General features: G+C 42.3%; 1 protein-coding gene across 1 annotated transcript in view; it reads right to left on the bottom strand.

Annotated features, from left to right (window-relative positions):
* The window catches only part of PYGL (glycogen phosphorylase L), a 37,417-nt gene extending 20,188 nt beyond the window's left edge, over positions 1-17,229 (bottom strand). Inside the window, exons 1-9 of the mRNA XM_063290548.1 lie at positions 17,122-17,229; positions 13,460-13,720; positions 10,869-10,970; positions 7,794-7,872; positions 7,003-7,106; positions 5,509-5,640; positions 4,894-5,005; positions 3,377-3,459; positions 211-354 (exon numbers count right to left, since the gene is read on the bottom strand). Coding sequence (XP_063146618.1) covers positions 211-354; positions 3,377-3,459; positions 4,894-5,005; positions 5,509-5,640; positions 7,003-7,106; positions 7,794-7,872; positions 10,869-10,970; positions 13,460-13,702 — 999 coding nt within the window. The 5' untranslated portion in view covers positions 13,703-13,720; positions 17,122-17,229. The remainder of the gene's footprint in view (positions 1-210; positions 355-3,376; positions 3,460-4,893; positions 5,006-5,508; positions 5,641-7,002; positions 7,107-7,793; positions 7,873-10,868; positions 10,971-13,459; positions 13,721-17,121) is intronic.
* Positions 17,230-26,460: the final 9,231 nt, after the last annotated feature.

Below are 26,460 nucleotides of genomic sequence, written 5' to 3'. Positions count from 1 at the left end.
TTAACACCCCCATCTCCAATTTTATCCCCGCAACAAACCTGTGAGATTGATTTGTGATCCTGGGTCTGCCTGGTCCTAGTCTAACACTTCCCTGACTTCCCCCCACTGGCTTTCTACTCGCAAGACAGTATCCCACTTCACAACCAAGTTCTGCCTGCCAGATTATGACATGCCTCGGCCACCCAGATATATACCCCCAGAAGCAATGACCTGGTCTGGGAATAAATCAAAAGCAGTCCGGACACTTTCTGTACTCCCAAACTTAGAGGCTTTGAACCGTCGAATGATGTCTTGCAAGGTGGCAGCTACCACAAAGTATTCCTGCTTCAGACGCAGCTCCTTGCCTTCAAAAAACTACCAGATAAAGAAGAATGTTGGTAAGAAAAATGCAAAGTGAGACTGAAGAGGATCAAAGTCCATTAATGGTATTTATCACAAGCTTATAATGACAAATAAATACCTGCCTATAGGCTACATTTGGCCAACATGCCACGTACAACCCCTTCTTGGTCCCCCAGGCATCTATGACATTATAAAAGCAGATAAGAAATGCAGTTTGGGTACAGTCAAATTCCTCATACTTAGTTTCAGCTACAAGGACAGGGAGAGGTTAGAAAACAAAGGCTTTATTATCTGTCTGGTTTCAGTAATTTTTCCCTGCCTTGCAGCGAGCCATCCTTCAGCCAATGATGAGGCTGTGGGCAGCTATAAACAAGTCAAATCTTTATTACAGTCATAGACCAGCATACAGCTGTAAACAAAAACTGGGAGAGGCTGATTGAGGGACATGGCCCTCTGCTGTGTCCTGAACCATGGAGCCCTCTACAGTAGATGCCAGCTCCTGATGTCCCACCAGTATCATGTCATTTCTGTAAGACTTTCAATTTTCAAAATGAGATAATGACTTTCCAGTTTTAAGAAGAGAGTTAGATAAATTATAGAAAATGAGGGGTCAATCAATGGCTCTTTGTTATTGTGAGAACTACAGAAATATTCTAAGCCTCTGAATGCCAGATCTAGAAGGCAATAGTTTAAGTGTGCTATTGTCTTCTTGCCATTCTTGGAGTCTTCCTGTGGGACCAGAAGGCTGGCTTAGAGACCCCATTGGCTGGATCTATCCATGCTGTTACAGTTTTAGTAACTTCATTTCATTAACCCTCTCAACCATCCCAAAATACTGCATGGACTGAGTATGCAGCAACCTTTGATATAGCATCTAGTAAACATTACTTTCGGTTTTATCCAATCAGATTATTTTAATTTAAATTCTCAGTATTGGAAAAAGAAAAGCCAGGTTAATAATCTCAGAAATAAGGATGATTTCTAGTGGTTAGCTGCAGAGGCTGTATGCAAAATAGGCCAATATGTGGAAAAATCCACAGCTAATATACGCCAGAGATTTCAGCTTTAGTTCGCAAGGAATTTTATACTTAATATAAACTGTTGTGGATGCCTTACGAATGTGATCTTACTTAGTAATTCTGTGTAAGTCCCTCTCTGTTTCAGCTCCCCCTCTATACAGTGAGATAAACTGTGGTTTCATTGTGGCTTTGTTAGAGGAAGTGTCGCAACACTTCCTCTAACAAGTGTTGTTCAACTTCTACATAAAAACTGCTGGATCCATTAGTCTGGGGTCAGATATCATCTTTATGCTGATGATACCCAATTATACATCTTGACCCCAGGTCAACAGAGTGACGCTGTCAAAGTCCTAACTCAGTGCCTGGAGGTGGTGCAGGCCTGGATGGAGAGTAACAGACTGAAGCTCAGTCCTAAGACCACCAGGTGGCTTTCTTTGTTTGCCTCCTCTGGATCCTCCATATTTGGTTTTTGGTGGGGTCGCACTACCCCATGTGAGACTGGGGCACAATCTGGGGGTCCTCTTGGGATCACAGCTCACTGCACAGATGGCAGCTGTGGCCAGGAGGGCCTTTGCTCAGGTTCATCAAGTGCACTAGTTGTGCCCATTCCTAGACTTGGAGGGACTTCAGACAATCATTCATGCCTTGCTCACCTCTTGATTGGACTACTGTAATGTGCTCTGCATGGGGCTGCCCTTGAAGACCATTCAGAAGCTACAGCTGATCCAAAATGCAGTGGAGTGTGTGTGTCTTGCTATGTGCACATGACCCCACTGCTTTGTGAGTCACACTATTTGCCAGTTGGCTTCTGGTGCAATCCAAGGTGCTGGTTATCACCTATACAGCCCCATATGCCATAGGGCCTGGTTACTTGAGGGACCACCATCCATATGTTTCCACCCATCTGGTCAGGGCAGCTAGAGCGAGCATTGTCCAGGTCTTGTCTATTAAGCAGTGTCATCCAGTGGGACCTAGGAAACATTTCTTCTCAGGGATGGCTCCTGCTCTCTGGAATGATATCCCTCTGGAGCAGTGTTTCTCAACCTTGGCAACTTTAAGATGTGTTGATTTCAACTCCCAGAATTCTCCAACAAGCATGGCTGGCTGGAGAACTCTGGGAGTTGAAATTCACACATCTTAAAGTTGCCAAAGTTGAAAAACTCTGGAATAAGTCAACACCTAGCAATAAAGGGATGAATGTCCATAGACAGAGAACTGGTCCACATGCAATGTCCAGCCATGATTTGGCCCTAAGCGTTGAGCATCTCTCTGCATCCTAATTTCCATGAATGTTGCAGTAGTTGCTTAGCACATGTTTTATTATTTGGAACAGTAAACTGGTCTGCATGATTCCTCGAAATCAGATATTCAAATCATGTTGTATAATCCTGTCTTAGATAAGCCACAGATAGGGGTATGACTGGAGAAGCTACTGGTTAAACCAGAGTACCTGATGCATGAGAGAAATCTGTGGCACGTTCATGTAAGATGAAACTATGACTGGGCAATTGGGCTAAATTCATCTGGATTTTATACTGTATTTATCTTCAATTTTATATTTGTAGTTATATTTATTTATGGTATTGTAATGTTTTTATCCTTGTTGTAAACCGCCCAGAGTCCCCCCTTTTGGGAGGAGATGGGTGGTGACAAAATGTAATAAACAAACAAACAAACCAGTGCATGGTTAAAGCTTTATAAATTAGTGGTTGAGACCCAGAAATCACGTTGAAGCCTTTGTGAAGGAAATGAAATTGGAGGTTGTAAAATGGGCAGCAAAGAAACGTTTACATTTAGATGGGTTCACTGCCTTGTCCAGGCCACCCACCAACAATTCAGTGACAAAAACCTATTACGACTTAGGCAACCGGCTCTGCAACGTGTGCAAAAAGAGGCTGCCTTATTTGGTTCTGAATGGTTAGCATGGGCCCACTTAGAAATTGAAATGGTCCCAGCCCTCGCTCCATTCATTCTCTCCCACCAGCAGGCAACACTTGACAGAGCCTGGAACTTACATTATCGTTCGGATAGAGGACGCGGGAGATGTTCTCTGCCAAGTTTCTGTCCAACACCGCTTGAATGTAATCGCCAACATTAACTGCGCAGGAAAGTTGAAATAAAACATGCATGGCTGCTCAGTATCAGAGGGAGGGGGGAATGGAGAGTTGAAAGAATAATTGTTCTCCTGTCTAGTTAGCACTGAATCACATTGGGGATGTGCAGTGTTTCTTTTTCCCAAAGCAAGGCACTTGCTTTGCTCTTAGAAGTAAACCTGCTCCATGAACCACCAAGTTTCCTTCCAGCTTTCCAAGAGGAGGCCTTCATCCCAGTTTTCTTCAACCTGGTGTTCTTGACCTATCTTGGGACTGCAACGGTCAGACCTTCCAGCCACTGGTCATGCAGACTGGGAATTTTGGACATCCAGGCTGGGAAGCCTGCTCTAGTTTCTCTTCAGACTTCCTTCACCAGCAGTATTAATACATCAGAGGAAGGAAATGGAAGGGACTATAGGGAGTCCTTGACTTATGACCACAGTTGGGACCAGAACTTCCATCGCTAAGCGAGGCAGTCATTAAGCGAGGCATACCCAATTTTACCTTTGCCATGGTTGTTAAGTGAATCACTGTGGTCATTAAGTGGATCCGGCTTCCCCCACCGACTTTGCTTTGTCGGAAGCAGGCTAGGAAGGTTGCAAATGGCAATTACATGACCCTGGAATGCTGCAACTGTCGTAAATACGTGCTGGTTGCCAAGCACCTGAATTTTGATCATGCGGCCGCAGGGACACTGCAATGGTTGTAAGCACGAGGACCGGTCATAAGCTATTTTTTCCAGCACCCTCGTAACTTTGAATGGTAGCTAAACAAATGGTCATAAGTCAAGGACTACCTGTACCTCCTCACTCTCTCCTCGCTCACTCTCTTCTTTTCCCCCAAGTGCTACCAATTTCCCAAGCAGAGAAAGCCCTACTTGTTTTATATATTAACACATTGATAAGAACTCCGCCCAGAGTCACCTGTTTGTGAGATGGGTGGCTATATAAATTTGAAAAATAAATAAAATAAAAATAAACTCATATACAGGCTTCTAGGGGAAATAATATTGTGAGGATTTTTGCACGTCTGTCACCAAGGAACTTGCTCTAAGTAAGGGCTTTTAGGAAGTCTGCTCCCAACGGCCCAGATGCAACCTCCTTAGTGCCTTGTAGAGGGTTATGGGCTGTACTCTTTAGTTCTGTCATTGCCAAGGACTGCAGTGGGTGGGTCCATAATGAAGGCACGAGGGTCAATGGAAAATCCCTTCAAAATATAAAACAATCATCCAAAATATTGTGCTTTTCCACAAATACTGTAGATGTGAGCTCTTCCATTGTTCTTTTTGTGGAAAACTGCCTCCAGCTTTTGGCCTTGGATCAGGATGGGCCTTGGTGGCTTGCAAAACCGGGTCTGCCTGTGCCTGAACTGAAAGGAAGAGAACAATTGTCCTAACATTTCCTACAGCAAAAGAATGGGAAGCCATTGACAATGCTTACAGTCACGGAGATTAAAGTCGTTGGGCGCTCGAGCAGACCAGAGTCGCATTGTATTAACCGTGTTGTTCATGTAACCAGGAATAGGAGTATCATAGGGCAGAGCCAAAACAACCTATAGACAGAGATGGCCCCAGTTACATTGGTTTTAAAATGGAATGTTTTTTCAGAGAAGCCCTTTATTGCATTCAATGATTCCTTCCAGCTTCCTGCGCATGTGAGAACCACCATCTAACAGGACACACCTATGGCACAAAATATAATTCTCATTTCAAACTATATTTGCCACCACAACAAAAAAGCCAGGCCCAGTATATTGTAGGCCACTTAAGGGTTTTAATGAAAACAAAACCAGTATATGAATTTTATACTGAAACAAAGTCTATCCCTACTTAGGCTTTGTGATGCATTTGGATATGAATATTATTTTTACCCAAAAAATTTGGGCAGCCACGCATGATTCTCCTCTACAAGATGGCTGCATGGTAGATTTGCTTGCATAGGAATTGCCTGCCTAAGCTTGCACAATAAGCTTGAAGCTTGCAGAGAACATTTGAAACCCTCCCACCCCACAGGTATCATGACTGAAATGTGTTACCCGTCTCCAAGGCACATTACCTGAGTATCGACCCATCTCGCACCCGCTGGTGTATCCTCCACTTTTCCATAAAAGTGAATAGGAAGCATGTATTCTGGCCGAGCCTTCTCCCAGGGGTTTCCGTGTCTTAGCCAATCATCAGCTTCTTCCACCTGCAAAGGGAAAAGGCCAGACATCAGGACGTTACTTTAAGCTATGCAAGACAAGACGAAATGAGCCCATTTGTGTTCATTTGTTTTCTAGATAACTTGTAGCCATATCATTTCATTAAGATGATCAGTGATAGAACACATATATGGAAAGCAGAAATTTCCCATTTCAATCACTGGCTGATTTTAACCCTCTTCAACAGCTTGTTGGCACTCATCAACTGAATATCAATGTCCAGGGTCGAGAAAATGGAATTCTCTCCCTCCTCAAGAACAGATAATTTAATTTGCCCTTTGCACTGAGAATCCCACTACTCCATGTCTATGAATTATGCAACAGAACTTCCTCTCCCTTACCTGAGGAAAGTCATCTCACTGAACCAACAAGAATTAGCCAATAGATGCCATCTTGCAGTCCTTTCATTTAAACCCCAGTTATCTACTTGTCAAATTATTTTCTGTCAATCATTATTTTAACCCACTCCTTAGAAGCCTTTGAAAGAAAGACAGCTCACAAATCTGACCATTTACCAGTCTCCCTCTCTTATTTACACAATCCAGTAATTCAGACCTTAGTGTAAATGTTCACTCTTTTATATATAGTTCTTTAAATAAATATATTCCTTGTAAGAAGAACATTAGCAGAGCAGGAAATGAATTTGACTGCAGTATGATGGCATTTGGCATTTTTAACCAAAGTATGTACAACAGTTTACAAATCCATTTTACAGTACAAAGCCTTACAGATAAATTCCACCATAAAAAGACTCTAAAGAAAACCCAAACAATAGTAAAAATATTATGCTAACAAAAGACCACTTAGATAAATAATCTCAACTCCATTCCAATATATTGACATGGTACAGCTACTTCATTGACAAGATGAAGATATTTTTAACATCCTTAAGGGTACTTCTGATACTAGACTGAATGTTCCAGAATCCCAACAAGCACACTTTATCCCTAATGCCTTTTATTAACCTGCAATTTTATATATGCTTGATTAGACCTTTGATGCTCTAGAGGGGTGTAATTGCATTCAATTCCCCCCACTGCACTTCTTTCTGTTCATATAGTCATCTTAAATTCCTTGATTTTGGAAACTCCTGAGCCTTAAGACTATACCACATACAACACTTCATGCAATAGATCAGATAGAATGATCTTGCTCACTTATATGTGAAGCCCTTGCATGTATTTTGCTGCTTTTAAACCAAAATCATCACTAAGTTAAAAGAGATGAACACCCAGGAAAAGATGCACTTCTGTAAACTTTACTTCTCACAGGGTAGTCCTCCTGCCCAGCACTTGGAGTGATAATGTTGGATGGGAAACACCTCCAGTCATTTAAGATTTCTTTGTTACCTGCCATCCTTCTCTGATCTTCTGATTGAAAATGCCATACTCATAGCGTATTCCATAACCGTAGGCAGCAAGCCCAAGGGTGGCCATTGAGTCGAGGAAGCAGGCTATTGAAGGGAAGCAAAATTGGGCTCAGCTCCTCGGCAGCATCCACCACACCCCAACACAGTTTCCAAGTCATTCAGACAAAGATTTAGGGAGAACGTGGTTCTAGGGTGGGCTAATGGGAGTGGGGAGAAAGAAGAAGTGATACTGGGAGATGTAAAATTTAGCTTCAGTCCTGAGTTGAGCCTCTTGAGAAACGTCTCCAGCCCAAGCTACAGGAGGGGAAGTTGGAGTCTTCCACTATACACATTTTTCACTGCTTTATTAAAAACTTAAAATCAGGGCCTAGGGAAAACACATCTTGGGGGCAACTTCTTGCCTAAGTGGCATGCTAGGGTGGTGCTCAGAAAAGTAGGTGGGGAAGGTGGGCAGGGCCAAGACAAATCTTTACCAAAAAACCAAATCATTACACATTTTAGCCCTCCCTTCCGAAAGCATTACCGTTGCTCAAATGGAATACCGTTTCCAAAATTTGATGGCAAATAGAGAAGGGGCTCTGGTGACAGCATAAAAGCATCATGGGAGTCATGTGGAATCCATGAATGGCTTGGCTGCTCACCCCTGCTACAGCTTTGACTTTAAAGGAAGAGCAGGAGTAGTGACAGACTGACAATGGGCCATTGCTGCATCATAGCAATGAAGCATGTACAGTATAATATATAATGTATGTATTAGCAATGATTGCTTACCTGCCAGCCTGCCAAGACCTCCATTGCCCAGACCAGCATCTTCCTCAATCTCTTCCAGTTCTTCTATGTCCAGCCCTAGCTAAAGAACCACACAGAACAAATTAAATGCACTCAGAATTGTGTTTGGGATTTGTTCTGAAAGAATTCACAGTTTGCCTAGAATTGAAATGGGATAGCACCAGTAAGAGAAATGCAATTTAACTCTGGGTTAGTCAAATTTCTGCAGGGCAATTCAGCTGAATTGCGCATATCACTTGCATATTTGCAAAGTTTCCTTCTGAATATTGCTTCACCTAGTGGTTCGTTAGAAATAACAGAGTCACTCCAGAGTGCATTCAAACAGGAAAAAAAGGAAAGGAAACGTAGACTGGACTTGACACTTCAACCAATCTGCAAAAAACGAGGACGTCTGCAAAATCAAAAGCAGCGCTCAGAATGATTTGGGTCAATCACAGAAGAACCACCATATGGTGCCAATTTGCAACATACATTGTCCTATGCGATCTAGGAAGAGTTGCCCTTTAGAGAAAGTCAAGCTTACGTACTCTCAAATTAAAGAGACAACAGAGTCACTTCCCAGGAAGGCCTCATGGCAGAAATAATCCATAAACCACAGTATCCTCGTCAGCTACTCAGTGGCCAAGACAAGTTCTCTTTGGCTTTCATAACTGATTTTCTGTGAACATGGGGGGATCTCTTTCTTTTGGCTACCCGGAAGGCATGAAGAAAAAGCCAGCAATCCTGCTTATATCCCTTTCATGTACAATTTGAGATTCTAGACAGCAGCCAAGCATTCTAACAAAGCTGTTATTTAAAAAAAAAAAAAAAAAGCACACGTACACACAGACAACTTTATACCCACTAGAGCAGGGGTGGGCAATACTTTGGTGGCCAAGTCCACCCTTAAGATTTTGGGGGGGGCTGAAGGTTCTTTTCCCCCCAGAGAATTTGAAGGAGCATTGCTTTTGTTTTAACTGTGGTATCTCATTCTAGAATTTATACTCCATTTCTCATTTGTTTCCCAAGTGAAAAAGGCAGGAAATTTTTCTAGCAGTTTTCAGTAATCATGGCTGGTGGAATCTGAGGGCTGCAGAAAGAGGATCTGGAAGTCACATGCTGCCCTGAGGAAATAGGTTGCCCAGCCCTGCCTCACAGCTATTAAGAGAGGCTCAAAGGAGCTAAGTGATACAAATGGAAACAATTACCTCCCTTCCCAGAATCAGAGCAGCATTTGCTCTGGACTAAACTTCAATGCCCAGCATGATTGCCTTTCCCATGACTGGCAGAATCCAGCTTTGGTAGGTTTTGAAGAGAAAATGATTCTGACCTAGGAAGGATTAGATCATAGGTGGGGGAACTATGGGCAAGACATTATTGAACTTCAGCTCAAATCTGCCCTAGCAAGAGATGATGGCAGATCCACCATCATCTGGAATGTCGCAGGTTCCCACATCTGGGTTGGCGTGAATTTCACAGGTACTCATCATGGGTCCTTTTTTAAACCATGCCCATTTATATTGACTCAGACTCAAGAGAGACACAAAAGCACTGGATCCTGGGCCAGGTGGCTTCTTTATATCTCCTTATAAGGGTTGGGGAGATGTTTTAGTTTCCAAAGCAAAGAGAAAAGCGCTATGTCAAACTTACAAATCTATATGTGCTTCCTATTACTCTTACCCTACGTTCTGTTCTATTGCTATTATTTCTATACTATTACTATAATTACTATTACTGTCATAATTTCTATACTCTATACCAGTGCTTCTCAACCTTGGCAACTTGAAGATTTGTGGACTTCAACTCCCAGAATTCCCCAGCCAGCAAGGTTGAGAAACACTGCTCTATACTATACTGTTCAATTACTATTACAATGTTTCCTCTATACTATTACTATTATTTTGTTTTACTATACTATAATTTATTACTATTACTACTATACTACCCTCTGTGCTATTACTATTACATGGCAATGTTTTCCTCTTACAAGGCTTTTCCTGTCTTAAGTCCCCTCTCTCTGGGATTTCTTCTACTTTCTTCTTCTTTGTTAATGGCCAGTATGTAGAGCCCTTGTGCTTTTCCACATTGTGCCTTGCCTTGCTAGGCCTCTATACTTCTTTTTCCTCTGGACCATCCACTCCCTCCGAAGGAAAAACACCTTCTTTCTTTTGGCTGCTGCATGTCTCTGTTTGCTGGTGGCTGCAGAGCTCCAACCCGCTTCTCTCCCTGTCTACTCCCGCACCCGTGTCCAGGTTGCTGATTTATGGGCAACTCTGCTGTGCGGATGCTGGGGAGAAGGCTCCAATGGGAGGGAAAGAAGGCAGCCCAGGTGCCTGCAATTTTGTCCAAGCAGCCTGCTCTTCCACAGTACCTAATCTTCTAAAAAAGGTGGAAATCTTTTGTTTACTGGCTGAGCTACAAGAGATACCCCTTCCTTCTTGGCTGTTCGGAGGGGCACAGATCTACCAGTTATTCTTCCACCAGTTTTATTGAAACACAGAACAAATCCTCTTTTTCTTCAAATTCATGCAAGAATTCGACCACCCCCTTCTTCAAACATGGTGTGGATCTTGATGCTTGCCAACACTGTGGGAACTTAACAGGTGCTTGAATCCCATCTAGCCTCTGGCAGTGGTTTTCATGCTATCTCCTTCAGTTAATCTGAATCCTAGCCACTGCCATGAACTTGGAAAGTTACATGCTCCAGGAAATGCTTTCAGCCTCTCTCTGGCTTCCCTTGAACTAGTGGGTATATCCAGAGTTACATCCTCATCTGCAGCTGATGAGCTCAGGAAAGGTCACTCATAGTGGAACACATGGCTTAAAAGCAACTTTCTCCAACAATGCTGCCTGGGACTTAGGGGAGTTGCAGACCCAAGACATCTGGAGGGTGTCGGTTGATAAAGGCTATCCAAGAAACCTGTCCTTCACCATGTCCTCTTCCAAGACTGTAATCTAGTGAAAACTGGAACTACCAAATCTAAATCTCAACTGGAGAGGCATCAGAATAGGTAGTTTATCAGAGTGAGTGTCCCCTGCACCTTCTGAAGGACATGGCTGGCAGCCTCCTTTCTTTACCTGATAAATTGCCTCATCACAGGCATTCTGTAGTCCTAGGTTGATCATGGTATTTTGCAAGGTCCGGCCCATATAAAACTCCAAGGAAAGGTAGTAGATTCTCTGGGGAAAAAAAGCAGAGTATATAATAAAATCTCACCCGGATTGGAACTTCTCACTGCAACCTGTCCACACTTGGGACGAACCTACAGAGAAGCTCCTCCAACAGGCAATAAAAAACCCATGAAATAATGCCTTGAATGATCTCAATCAATGGAAACCCAAAGATTCTAAGTCAAAGGGATGCAGAGAATCTTCCAGGGCCCATATCAGGGTGCAAAACTTCTTCAGAGGCCAAATTTCCCAGTTTCACTTGGCTTTTGAGGGGCACGCTGGGGCTCTTCTCCAAAAAAAAAAAAAAAAGAGTCCATGTGGCTGGGACAATATATCAGTTACAATTCAATGTAATTAATAATAAATCTAGTTAATATGATTATAGCCACGATCTCCTCCTTTGTCATATTAACTGTTACACACAATAATTATGTAATCTCTGGAGTCTCTGAGGGCTGCAGCTTTCAAGGTCTGCAAGAAGCCTTGGAACCTCTGCTATTCAGTGCTCGGTATCACCAGCTAAAAGGTTCAGGTAGTAGATAGTGGGAAACAGCCTTCTCATCCAGAAGCTCTGCAGAACCATTGATGATTGTAGCAGAGTTAGTTAGCACTGTGCTAGATCAGTGAAGAGACTAAGATAGTACAAGATGGCTTTCTATGCTCCCTGGACTGTTTCAGAATTTCTATGGTCCACTTGAGGACTTGCTATTTACTGGGATGGATACAAAGGGTGCTGAACTCTATGGACCTTATCTAGAAAGCACACAGATGAATTTGACAGCCGATTATAAGATTGTGAAACTGGCTCAAACTCACCTTTGGCCCAGATGACCCTGCATCACTTTCAAGGATTGGCCTAGTAAAACCAACTGTAATTCATTCACTGCCAGCCATGTGCTTAGCATTCCAAAGGTAGTTCCCCAACTAGCTTAGCTTTCTCACTGTTTAGTAAGCAAACACTTTTTTTGATACCATCTCTGGAGCCAAACGTCTGACTGTAATCTTACTGTTATGGATTTGGCTGGCCTAACTGGAGTAAATGAGGGGGCAGGCTAGGCCCTTTAACAAATACACGATTTGACTGAACTTAATTTACTCAAAGGTGTGCTTTTTTCTTGATGTCCTGAAGATTCAATTCAAAGATGGCAGCTGAAAGACAAGGGTGAGCATCTTCCCCAATATAGATTTTTTAAAGAAGAAAATAATGAACTTGCCCTTTCCACAACACCAAGGAGAACCTCCTCTGAAAATCTTAATTCCATCCAGTATACAACATAATCTCTTTCTTTTTTTGCCTTAACAGTTTTTGGCCTAAATCCCCCCAGAACCTACTGATGGACTCCAAGCATCAATACATTGTTCAGCCCTATACTAGGAATTAGGAGAATACAGAATCAGCCTGAAGTCTGCATTTTAATTCTGAGGGTGAGTTTGCTGAAGTTAATTTAAATCCAGTGTTTCTCTGATCCACTTGGTTGTTGTCTATGTGTAACTGCTGCACTGTATTTGCTCTCCTTGAGTACACTAGTTACAGAAAGAGGGATATCGATACTTGAGTTGATGCAAAACCAGCAGTTTTGCTGCCTGCTATAGAGATATGTATTTCCTTTGCTTGCCTATTTATAAATGAATCCCAATGAAGGTTACATTCATGCTTTTCCTTTCCAGGTATGCCAGGTGTTTTTTGTATGTTATCATTTTTTTAAAAAAGTAGTAATACATTGTCTTTGTTTTGAATGATGAACTCCCTTGATTACTTGGGCAAGAAAGAAAAAAAGCTTTGCCTGTGTCCTTATCTAGCAATTGAATACTATCCTACATGGGAGTCTGGTTTAATCAGATTGAGTTAATTTAATGCAGGCCCATTCCCAGCACTAGCCAGATAGATACTCCTAAGAAGTTTACAAGGTATGGCTTGTTCTCCTCAAAAATAGCATTTGAACATATAACGTCTCTGAATATGTGTCTGTTTCTAGTTACCAGTCTCTGCAGTCATGATTTGTCCAGGTTTACCCAACCTGGCACCCCCAGCTGGGCTGAGACTGCAATTCCCAGAATTCCTAGCCAGCAGGGCTGAAGCTGCAAGCCATTCTCAGGTGTAAACCCACCACATTGAGAGGACCCCAGGTTGAGGAAGACTAATTTTGGCTAATACCTTTTAAAAATCTTCTAATCTGATGGTCTTCAGATTGTAGACATTCATTGACATATCAACTCTGTCTTGCTTGCTTTTCCTTCCCAAGCTTTCTTACTTCCAAAGCTTGGGAAGGAAAATGCTTACTTGCCTTCTCCAACTCTCATTTTAAAATCTCATTTTATTGATTTCTGTCAAGGTTCTTCTTCCTTCTAAATCTCAACAGACAGAACTCATACTGTCATTCATAGAACACGATTGAGTGCGCTGCCTAAGAATCCCATAGAACATTTTCCATGTTGAATGAAGGCTTACATAAAGCTTGATTTTGGCTTCCCAACCTCTCCCACTTTACTCGCCTCACCTTGGGGTCCTTCTCATAGTAGTACTGCTGGGTGCGGATCCACCTGCCCACCAGGTGATCCCGCACAGTGTGGGCCAGGGCGAAGTAGTAGTCACGAGGGGTGGCCACATTGCGGTCCTTAACAAGGGTAAAGTGTAGATGCCGGTTAAAGCCCTTTTTCAGCTCAGCCACATTCTCCACTCCAACAATGCCACGGATGCTGATCTGTTTCCGCTTCTCCTGGTCAGTCAGGGGCCGAGACATGGCTGCCAAGGCTATGAGCTGGAGAAACAGAGCAGAAAGATTCTTATCCAGTTTGCTTTCAGCACCAGCAGAGCACTGACCTCTAGGTCCTGCAGCTAACAAGCCTCAGCTTCTCCCCCCCCTCTTTGGGACTAAGTTCTGACTGAAGAGAGGAGTGTCCAGCTTTAATGAGACCTCCAAGACTGAATCACAGCCTCTCTTCAAGGAGCAGGGGGGCCAAAGATCCAGAGCCAAACTCAGATGCATTGGGCTGGGTCCAACTCTATGTAATTCTTCTTGCCATATTAGAAATGCAGATGAAACCAGGTTTAAAGAAATGCCTACAAAGAAACTTGCAGCATCTGAATGGTGACCCTATTCAAAGAGTGCAAGAGAGGCAAAAATGAGTAAACATCCACTCAAAAGGGCTCTTCCTCCAAAACAGAGAGAACCCTGAATTCTGGCTATAACACTGCAGAGGGATTGTAAGACAGAATACACATTGTAGAATAGTCCCTGTGTATGGAAAATGAGTAGTTTGGGACAAAGATATTAGAGTCTCCTCTTTCTTAGGAGGGACAGTGTTACAGGAGTTCTCGGTTGTAGCTTTAGGTGGTCCAACCCAGAATCAAGTTGTCCATCTTGGGGAAAAATAGGTCAATATCAGGGAGAAGGGCAAGGAAATCAGAGTAATTGGGAACAGAACTTTCCAAACTGAATGCCTTCTAGACTGCAACTCCTGGCACGCCAAACCAGCAAGATCATACTGGCAGCTGGTGGAAATAGTCCAGAATATCTAGTAGACAGTAGCTTGGGGAAAATGGGATAGAGGGACAATTTTTTTGCTTTGCTGCCTACATAGAGGGATCAGAAAAAAAGAACTGATTTGATTTCTGGCATTAAACACACAGAGAACTATTACTTAAACAAAAATGCTAAATTGGGTGTAACATCATGGGACAAGAGCCATGTTAGTCTGTGGTGGCCAATAATCAGGGGGAGTCTGGTAGCACCTTTTCAGACTAACAAATTTTATTAAAAAGCATAAGCTTTAGTGAGCTGCAGCACATTTCATCATATACATAGTGGCTTAGCTGATGGAAGATATAAATTGAGGTGAGGGAAGGGAAGACAGGGTGGTTATGCTGATACAAGTTAAACACAGGAGACAGATAACAAGTACCATATCAGTTAATAATTGCAATATGTTAAAAAACTATGGTGTTTGCAGACACTTTCTGAAATAGCTTGAAATCTGATGAGTTGTCACTGTTGAACTCACATACAACAGGCCAGATCAATTTCCAGGAAGGACTTATTAAAGAAGTTAACACCCCAACCAGGGGTTTTTACCTTTTTTGTGCCCTGGACCCCTTTGAGAGTCTGGTGAAAGCTACAGACCCCTTCTCACAAAAATGTGTTTAAATACACAAAATATCAGAGCATTTTAACCTCCCAAGATACTCCATTACAGATCTCAATAGCCATTTTGGAGAAAAGAAAATTTAAGAGCACAATCAAGCAAGAGATTGCAGAATTGCCATACATCAAAGCTTATGTCTCTGAAAAAAATGTGTTAATCTGAAAAGGCCCTATGAGTGTCCTGATTTTTGGTTGTATCATATAATCATTTTGTTGTCTGACTTGGGGCAACACAATCACAGCATAAACACCACAAGAAGCACATTCAAATACTGAGAATGGGTAGGTGAGATCAAGTGTATCCCAGCCAAGAGAGGTCTGTTATTTAATTGTAAATTTTCCTTTTCCAATGTGGTACCCTCCAAATGTGTTGTACCCTCCAAATGTGTTGTACTACAATTCCTTCATTCCCAGCTACCATGAACAGTAATGGTAAAAGCTGCTGAAAATGCAACAACTGCAAAAACCAACTTCAAAGTTGATTTGCAGATACATGACATATGACAACATCAACAGAAGCATTAGATTTGAAAAATCTAGAATGAAGAAGACTAAACCAGTTTAAGGCTCAGGGTCCCCTCTGACATAAAGAACACAGCAGAGACACAGTATACTCTTTCTAAGCACAAATTTTCAGAAAGTTTTGCCAAATTCAGTTGGGTCTGCAACTGTATAGTCCACATCAACAGTTGTATTCACACAAAAAGCTTAACCAGGGCACTGAAAGGCCTAGAGCAGTGTTTCTCACTTGGCAACCAGGTTTCTTAGTTTTTTTGTCAAACCTGGCAACCAGGCAAGCCAGGCTGGGGAATTCTGAAAGTTGAAGTCCACACGTCTTAAAGTTGCCAAATTTGAGAAACACTGGCCTAGAGCATTCACACAACATGCTAAGCTTGCTTAGTTTTAACCTTACTTTGTTTCTTCATAACTTTGTGGGCTGTGCATCTTAATTTATGGTTCAGTGTATTATGCTTACTCAGCAAATGGGTTAGAAAAGTCACTCCCACTGGGTTCAATGAGACTTATTTTTCAGCAAGGACGCATGCTATATCTGCAGCCTCTGCTGGGACACAAAGCTTCCAACTCAATCCCAGGCAGAAGCTATTTTTATTTCTTTTATTATATCATGCCTCTCCTCCAGAAGCTCAAGATGGTGCACATAATTTCCTCCCTGTCATTTTATACTGTACTCCTATAAAACCTGGTGGGCTGAGGAACAGTGCTTAACTCAGAAAACCCAAAAAACATTCATATTGAAGTGGGAACTTGAACATCCAATCCTAGACCAATATTCTGAGAGAGTTCTCAGATTCCACTACACCATAATTTACTTCACCAGGTTCTGCTATAGAAGGCACAGCCGGGTGGATATGCTCAAGCTAAGCCATCAACCCTGGTTGGTAAAGCATAATGACTGAGTTCACACATGTCAATCCAAGGCAAAACCAAATCCATTATGGACTAGAGCAGTGTTTCTCAAACTTGGCCACTTGAAGATGTGTGGACTTCAACTCCTAGAATTCCCCAGCCTGCACCCCAGCTTCTATTGAGGAAGAGCGCTTTCATTTTGTTACTGCAGAGGTGTGGGCATGGCACAGTCGGATTTAAACGCCAGTGGGGAACAGTGACACTCCCTCCTTGCTCCAGCAGCGTGGGGAGTCAACCCTGGGGGACGTGGGTCTTCCACTAGGAGGAGGCGCAAGTGAAGACGGCGGGCAGAGCCTCTTCTCCTCCTGCATTTGCAGGGCGAGAAAGGGGACTGGTATCAGGGACTGAGCGCGCCCTTCTCACCTGGCTCTCCGCTGCACCTCGCAGGAGAGACCGCGACGCTTTCCTCTGGCGCCCCGCTTCTGGGGAACCGCCCAGAACCCTTCCGCGTCCCAAGAGCCCGGGAGGCGTTGAGCTCCGGGCGTGTCCCCAGATCCGCCCTGCCTGCGCCCTCTCCGCGCAAGAGAAGACTCCGCGCAAGAGGAACCCAGAGCCCGAGCGGCGTTAAAGAGCAAAGACACCCACTCTACCTGCTCTCGATCCTAGGGCGAGGACTCTTTTCTCCTCCCTTTGGGATCGATCTTAGCCCAAGTCGTTTTCTTCCCGGAAAGGGGCAGAGCCCTCCCAAGTCCGCTTTTTATAGGTTGCCATTCGTCAAGTTCCACGCCTGTCCGGATGCTGGCCCCGCCTCCTCATCGTTGGAGAGAGAAGTTTTTTTTTGCCTGCGGAGTGGGGTGGGAAGGGAGTGGAGAGGCGAGCGGGCTGCTGGTAAGGGAAGCGGGAGATGGATTCGGTGCCCTGGAGGACGTGACTCAGCCTGCGCGAAGCGCGCCTGGCCCTCTGTTTGCTCCACGCCCCAGAGCTGGGCTCCGGGCCCGTTTGGCGGCACTGAGGTTGCACCACCTGGGAGGGCTGGAGGCAGAGCAGCGGGAGAATGCGTGGCAGCGGAAATCGGGAACGCAGAAGCCGAAGGGGCAGTTGAAAAAGAAAAGGCGAGCGAGGGAGAAAATGTGGCACTCGGTGAGGAGAGGAGAGGAGAGGAGCGAGCCCTGCTGGCGAGGAATAGTTCAGAGCGATCTTTTTCAAGGGCAAAAAACGGTGGTGAGAAAGGGAAGAAGAACCAAGTGCAGAGACAGACCGGCTCAGGGGCCTCAGGCCTTTAACTTGTCACCAAGCAATTCAGCGGGCAAAAGTTACAGTAGTTCACCTCCATAAGAATCCTTAGGCAGGGGTATGCACTGTCTGTTGACTCGAGAACTGCGTTAAGATCTGTCTGGCACATCCAGAAAAGCTACACTCCAGAAATGGCTGGGGCCAGGGTCCTTTGCAGGGGTCCATGAGTGGGGAAACCAGGAAGTTAAAGTACTAAAATGGATGTCTTGAGCACATGCACAGCTTACGACACTCATTTTGATCCTTAGTCCCCCCAAAATAAACACACTCACTCTGGGGGCCACACAAGCAATGCTAGAGAGCATATGTGGCATGTGGATTGTGCCTTTTGCATCCTGGCCTTTAGGGAAAGACGGGGGCTGGGAATATGGTGGTTGTGGGCACAGAGTCCTAGATTCCTCACTGAATGCCTATCAGGCTTCCTGACCCATCTGACCTTAAAATAAGTCATTAAAAGGTTATCTTAACTTAAAAAAAAAGGAAACAGTATGTTGCAAAGCACCAACTTGTAATTAGAAGACAGTCTTTGGGCCTTGCTAGGAAGATAGCATCCCTCTGGTTTTTGTAACTATAAATGCCGGGCATGACAGCCATTTTGTGAGTGTGCCCACCCTGAAATTCATGAATAGCTCCCATCCCCAGTGGTTGCATGCCACTGTTATCACAGAATAGCAGAGCAGTTATTTTTCATGCGACGGAACTTCAAAGAGAATAGTTGCATCTTGTCGTTTCTTTTATAGCTGCAGGAAGATCCGTGTGGAAACGCTGACACCAAAATGCAGAAAATGTAGTCCGAAGAGAAACGGTAAAGCAAAGATTTAGGACCATTTCATTTCAAACGTTCCTTGTAGGAATAAAGGAACAGTTGGGCACCGAACTAATCTGTGGGGTTTGATAAAGGGATAGTGTGTATCTCTGTAGGAGCCAGGAGAAGCAGAAGTGAGGGACAATGAAAAGCTAGTTGCAGCTAAATGTAACCAGAATGGCCAATACAATATGTAACCAAAATAAAAAAAAGTATCGAGAGTCATAAAAATGATGGCAAAAACTTTTGTAGACCACAGCCGTTTTTGCTATTCTTTAAAGTGTTACAAGATGCTCTTTTTTTATCCTTTGGAAATGTTAATAATGATTGGTTAGAGAAGTAACAAAAGAAAGTAGCTTGTAATGAGATAAACTTAATATTTAATTAGTTGCCAGAGGAAATCCTGCTAAGAATAGAGTGTGAGTTATCTTAGCAGGTAACATCATTGACTGACCTTGTCAGGGCTTTGAAAGTAAACTGGGTCTGGCCTGGTTAGTACTTGGATGGGAGATCATCAGAGAATATGGGAAGCAGGCTACTCTGGGAAGTTGAAAAAACATTCTTCAGTCACTTTGGAGAGATTCTGGAGGCTGCATTCAAAGCTTGGGAGAGCAGCAGGTAGTCCTTTGGCCAAAGGCTGCATGCTCACTTGTAGATGGGGAGCTCTGTCATTGCCAATCAGAAGACACTTTCCTTCTGTAGGTGATGGAATTGGGATATAAGAAATGACGGTACAGTGAAGAGCAACACACTGAATATGCCAGTGATTGGATCTCCATAAAATTTTTAAAAAGTAGAACAGTTGCACAATAGAAGTCTTACCTTGAAGTATCTTCACAAATAGGAATTGATCTACTTGGCATGTTCTATGGGAAAAAAGTTATAAGCCTTGCTCACCTAACAAAGAGATAATAATGTGTTTTGATTTGTAATATGGAAAAAAGCTGTCAATCCCATTGACTCAATGAAGCTGAAAGACGTGACACTATAATGCCATGACATTTTGAAGCAGCCATAGCCAAAGCTAGATGCTTCTCTAGAATTACACAGAGAAAATTACATTGACACTATCAATAAATATGGCCCTGACTGATAATAGGAGGAAGTTAGAGAGGGGAGGATGACAGTGGCCATTAATCTGATTCACACATCTGTTCTGGCCACAGCTGAATTTGCTGACACCCCCATCTTTTGAACAAAAAAAATATTAAGTGATGGAATGATTGACTGAAGGGGATTTAAATTGCACTTAGGGTCAAGGAACTGTTAACTCCGTAAGTAAATGTTTGGGTAAATGTTCTGATGTTAAATATGAGAATGCTGTTCCGCATTATATTCCAAAATCATGGAATCTGACCATTTTTGAGCAAAATAGATTATATTGGGCATTGGGAATAGATAGGAGGGTTATATTGAGAGACTGGAAAAGTACTGCTTTGTAGACATCAAGGACTGGATTCAAGAAAAGGGTAACATCAATTTTTGAGAAGGACATTTTTTTCTTCTGATCAAAACATGACACAATATATTTCCTTTTGGCACAGATTTCATAATATTTTATAAGAACAGACAAATCTTTACATGTAATTTGATATATTATTAAATATATATGTGATATATTTAGGTGATTTAGGTCAATTTAACGTACTCTTAGACTTTTTGTCCCTTTATTTTTCTTTTGTTTGGTTTTGTAATAAACCTTAACAATTAATTAGATTATCTGTTGGATGGTATATATTACTGACTTTTAAAATGTTTTTGTTCATTTTTTTGGCATATTGTCTATTGCAATAAAAAAGAAAAAAATCTAGGAATGGCTAATTTCTGACAGAAAAGAAGTAGAGGGAGTCATGGTTAATAGAATTTAGATGACGAAGAGAGTGCATTCTTTAGCCAGCATCAGCATTTAACAGGCACTGTAATTGTGTTTCAGAGGGTCGGCTAAATGCTGCGACGTTGCAGGTGCAAGAGAAATAAGCTTTTCCTGATATTTAACCCTTGGGAAATTAAAGATGCAAGGGGCAAGAATTAGAAGAGCAGGTGTCTTTAACTGCACCTGAGAGATCGGCAGCAGCAGATTAACTTCATGCAAATGTGCCCCCCCTCTTGAATACAGGGTGCCATCAATGTCCAGTTGATAAGGAGTGCATCAAATTACAATGGTGTAATGGAGGCTTCCTGCAATGAACAAATCAACTATGGACATTAAATATAAATGAACTGATACACCTTTAAACCTCTGTGTCTAGGCACATGCAACTCAGCTCCGGGGAAGCCTCTTGTTATGGTCATGTAATGCTGGTGTTTATTTCTGTGATCTTGTCTAGCCAATAGGAATCCAAAGCAGGAAGCAAGTTGGAAGCTAAACAAGCCAAGCAGCAACAGTATGGACATTACCAACTCTTAGGTGCTGCCACTGGCCAGTGAGAAAAGGTACTTCCCTGCACGGTTGGCTGCTGTCCTGTCAGAAGTATGTTGGATAGACATGATAGCCAGGGACCTTTCTTTTGTGACATACGGCCTTTCCATGCTGTCCCCATATTCACTCCCCATCATGATTAATTTCAAGCTGACCTATGGTAGTCCTCACCATCGCCAGCCTCAAGATTCAGAGGATACAAACAGTGCATTCTTCAGCTGGCCAGTAGGCTGCCAGAAAATGGCATCCAACCAATGCCACACCTATCCCCTGTCCATGGCACGTTGTGAGTAGCATTTGCCCTTTTTAAATCATTTGAGCGTTCACATTCAGAAGGGACTACAAAGCTGCCACGCCTTGCTCATCTTAAAGCAGTAGAGATTTGCTAGCACAATATTCAGAGGGGAGGAGAGAGAGCTCAGAAATCAGGTTGAGGCAAGGTTTTCTGCCAGTGGGAAAACAGCTAATCCCCAAACTTGGCAACTGTATTGCAAAACCGGATTCTTTGTGTTCGCTGGTGAACTGAGGTAGAGCTGAACATAAGTTAGCTTAGCTGCTTAAGAGAAACCTCAGCATTTTTCAGTGGGCAGTTGAACTTACACTGTGTTCATGCTTCTTTTGTTGGTTTCTTGAGCTTATGTTACGCTCTTGTCGTTTTTGACTATTGTAATGCACTTTACATGGGGCTATCGTGGAAGATTACTGGGAAACTCAACATGTCCAGAATGCAGTAGTCTGAATAGTGATGGATGCTGCTAGTTCGTGGAATGTCTCTGCTCTAGCTATCAGTTACTTCCTGGGTGCAATTCAAGATGCTGGTGGACATTTATGAAACCCTACATGGCTTGGGACTTGGATATCTTCAGGATCACCTACTTCCATTGGTTTCTGCCTGCCAATAACATTTGGAAGAATGGGGTTTCCATGGGTCCCTTGTCTAGGAGAATGTCATCTCCAGAGATCCCAGGACAAGCCTTTTCAGTGGCACCCCCTTTCTTGAGAACAGTAGCTCCTCTTTTGAAATTAAACATGCTGTTTCCTTATTAATATTCCACAAAGCCATCAAGAGGAATTGGACTGTTGTGAAGAGGAAGCCACCCAGCTCTAATATGTAGTGATGCTTTGGAACAAAGTTTCCTATAATTGCAATTTGTTTTGTTATGTTGATGTATTGTCTTAATTCTCCTTCTGGAGAAGATTTTGTAAACTGTTCTGAGTCTTCACGGATTACAGCAGCATATACACCTAGACAAGAAGTAAGTAAATGTATTTTAAAAGGCTGGTAACTTGATTGGCATTTTGTCTTAACTGTTGTTTACAATAGTTTTTCAGTCTTCCCGTATGATCATGTTTATTTTCTATTGAAACACGGGTCGAGCATAAATACTGGAAATAAATAGATGGTTTAGCTATTCTCCTGCCAACCTAGCAGTTCGAAAACATGCAAACGTGAGTAGATTAATAGGTACCGCTTCGGCGGGCAGGTAACAGTGTTCCGTTTAGTCATGCCAGTCACATGACCACGGAAGTGTCTACGGACAAACGCCGGCTCTTCGGCTTTGAAACGGAGATGAGCACCGCCCCCTAGAGTCGGATGCGACTCGACTTCATGTCAAGGGAAACCTTTACTTTTACCCTTAGCTATTCAGCAAAAGAACACTACAGGAGAAGACAACTAGAACATTTTTTTTCCCGAGAGCTCATATTCAGTAGATATACTGCAATTATTCAACTTGACTTATATTTTCTAATGGTTTTTGAAAAAAAATAGACATGGTTTAAAAATAGACAAAACAATTCATTTAATATTTCTAAAGTTGTTCATTCTTAAGTCATAAGTACTTTATTGGATTTTTAAAAACTTACCAACCACATCTAAACCTATTGCTTTCTGATAACTGTATCCACATGAATTTTTTATGCAAAATGAGGCACCAAGGGCTGCACTAAACCTTGGTAAAGAGATGCATGCAGACACAGGTTCCTATCTATAAGGTAAAAGGTGGTCAATTTCTCTCCCACATTGTTTCTTTCTACAAAGGAATTCAAGCATTTCATCTAAGATAGTACATGGTTTCAAAAATTGGGATCAGCCATGATTTTTTTTTTCAGCCTAGTAGTACTAGAAATAGTCCTGAATGCAACATTACATTTTTGACATCATTCCTTAAAATCTAATTCAGATATCTGCAGTCTCTTCCATTTCAAAACAATCTTGTAGGCTTCAGGATGTTAACATCAAATCAGCCCTTTTTTCTGTTCTTTGAAGTATCGAACACAATGCAACAGAAGTGAAGCTTTCTAAAGCTGCTCAGCAGGGGGGATTAGCCCTATTTCCTTGGGAAGGGATTTCATAATTGGGGGACCATTACCAAGAAGGCCTTCAAGTTATCACATCATTGGCTCCACTGTAGTATATGGCTCAACTGGTTCTGGGACAAGGCCTCTTGAGCTTTGAAGACTAGTGTGAACATCTTCACTTGAGTACTTTAAAAGCTCAGTCTTCTGCTTGAAGGGCTGTCCAGATGAAGTTAGGAGACAAGTTAAAAGCAAACCCCACACTCACTATCACTGATTATGTTACCTAGTCAGGTACTGAAATGTCTGCAAGCAAACAACCAAGCTCAGAGATCGCCAAGGGCTCCACAATTCAACCCTGAGCTACGTATATTCTCTTCCATTGGAAGAAGTTAAAAAACTGTAAGAATCTTGACAGCTAACTGAGCAACAGGTGAGAAAAAGAAACAGCTTGAGATCTCTATAGAGTTCTCAAGTTGCTAACTAACTGTTCCTGCAAAATATGAGTGGAATCAGTTTTAGGACATGTGTTGCAGTTGTTTAAAACATGAAACATGACTTACATGTTTGTGAATGAATACAGAACAGTTCATTTCAAAGGAAGCCAAACAAGGTGCTTTGCTGGTGCTTTCATGTATTTGAGTTTTGCCCTGAAGTATTAGAAACTTTCTGAAAATGAAAGCATTAAGTATATTTACCAACTGAACCCATTATTAATGCATCTGACAAAATGAATTCTGGACAAAAAAAAAATCTATGTTCATCTGTTACTCTTGCTGTACCATGAGATGCAAGCCAGCAATTCATCAAGATAGAATGTGATTTAATTGGTTTTCTCTTCGCATGTCATGTGAACTCAGCATATTGTGATTCATGCAACAAACCACAGCTAAATAATATACCATGTTTTTTAGTGATAATGTGAATCCAGTCTCTATTTGGAAGGCAATACAAGTGGTATAAGACTTTGGAAGAAAACAGAATTCTCTTTGCAGAATGCCCATATAAATAATTAATAGATAAGGCATGGTTACACTGCCATCTTTTGGAAAGTAACAGGCATGAGGGCCATGATAAAATAATGAAACTGCCCTATGGATTTCCTCTGAACCTGGATTTTATTTAATGGGAAAGCACTGAGTTCATGTTGACCACTGAAATTAATGAGACTGAACTATTGCCAATTAGTGCTCCCCCAAATATTAATTTCCTGGTCACTTTGACATTTAACAATTCAAAAACCTTTCTGCCTTTATGAAGTTTTGACTCTGGCTGTTCTTACAAGTAAAACTTAAATATACATAAGCTAAGTATATATCCAGAAAGCCAGTCTGGTGTAGTGGTTAAGGCACCAGGCTAGAAACTGGGAGACTATAAATTCTAGTCCCGCCTTAAGCACGAAGCCAGCTGGGTGACCTTGGGCCAGTCACAGCCCTACGAAGGAGACACTTCTGAAATCTTGCCAAGAAAACTGCAGGGACTTGTCCAGGCAGTCACAGGAGTCAATGCTGACTTGAAGGCACCCACACACACACACAAAAGTATACATCTAGAATTTTAAAGTTGTTTCTTCCTCAACTCTCTTAGGTGTTGAAAATGTGCCCAGTATAGTATCAGTAAAGGTATGTTATGCATCTAGCTTGCTCTTTCTGATATTTTCCTGGTGGTTTTAAAATTTTTATTACATTAGCCATTAGATTTATAAAATGAAGAATTCTCTTCTTTCAGACCCTAATGCAGGTAATTCAGACTATTTTCTGAGATTTTATTCATGAGCTGGGATATTCTGAGGATGGAAGCCATTGGCTGCTTGGTATTTCTGCCATTCCCCAGAGAAAGAGACAGAGGATTTCTCAGTTTAATGGAAATGTACCTGTGATTGTGGAGATTTGTGCCAAATATATACACTCACACACTCACACACACTCAAGCTCATTTTCAGACCCAATATTCACATCTTAATGACCAGGAAATTGAAGCCAGGATGGGACCATCACAGCAGGTCAGGACAGCACAGCCTGATCCATGGGGGAACAAGGAGATACTGGCATGGGTGGACATGGTGAGAGTTTAATAATTTCTCTTTTCTGACACATTAACTTTACCATTTTGTGGCAATTTTTGGAGCGGATCAGGGGAACCTACCTAGGGCATTGGGGGGTCATGTATCCTAGAACTGCAGGTTGCACCCAACTGTTACTTCTGGCAAGCAAATAAGCATCCTGTTTTTCTTTAGTCTGTTTTGATTTTAGTATTCTTGTGTTTTTATTCATCAAAAAATAGCACAGTAAAAAGAAGCAAAAAGAATAACAACTTGACTGGTGCTCTTCGGAAATTTGAATTCCAGCCAGGAATCTAGGAAATATCCAAGTAAAATCTTAAGATTTAACAAGTGCCCAGAAAAGTGGTTTTTTGTAAATCTAACCAAAATAATTAGTTCTCATAAAAATATGTTTAATCTGTTTGTTATTCTGTGTGTAATGCACCAGAGCTATGGGGTGTCATTGCAAGACCTTTCCATGGTTTTTCATTTTGATTCTTAAAACTCCATATTTAAACTTTTTTTTCCCATTTCTTTTTATTTGCATTCCTGGTATGAGAGGATAAGCTCCATCTAGACACATCCGTGGATATTCCTGGGCTTCCAATCTAATTTCAGCTGCGTGGGCATCCATAGAGGAGGTTAAAAAAGTCAAGACGGTGGCTGTAACTGCACATTCTAATCCCCACCTCTTTCTGATGTGCAGAAAAATGGGGTGGAGTTTCAGTGGCACAGCTGTGGCCACCATCTTGACTTTTTAACCCCCGTGAACGTTGCTGGTATGTTCGTATAGCTCCTTTCTCATTCAAAATATGAACACACATGCACACGCACAAACACACACACACTTCCTCAAATATACATCCAAAAATGCAGCAGGAAACGGTTCCAGTTCTCTGACTATTCTTTTTATTAGAACAACACATAGGGCCCCAGTGGGCCTGGAGGGCAGCTGTTTAGAGCTAACAATTGCCAGTGGCATGTTATGCATCACTAGGAATCTATTCTAAGCAACAGAAACATCGTAGAGAAGCAGAACGGATGTCTGGGGAAAACAGGGCTGCAGTGGCCCAGCCACCAAGCCTCTTAGGAAACGTAAAACCGCGAGGAGATCTGTGTCACCCTGCAACCTG

The sequence above is a fragment of the Candoia aspera genome, chromosome 1 (genome assembly GCF_035149785.1).
Source record: "Candoia aspera isolate rCanAsp1 chromosome 1, rCanAsp1.hap2, whole genome shotgun sequence".
NCBI lineage: Eukaryota > Metazoa > Chordata > Lepidosauria > Squamata > Boidae > Candoia > Candoia aspera.
The sequence above is the reverse complement of the archived record's forward strand: the minus strand, read 5'-3'. Positions and strand labels throughout refer to the sequence as shown.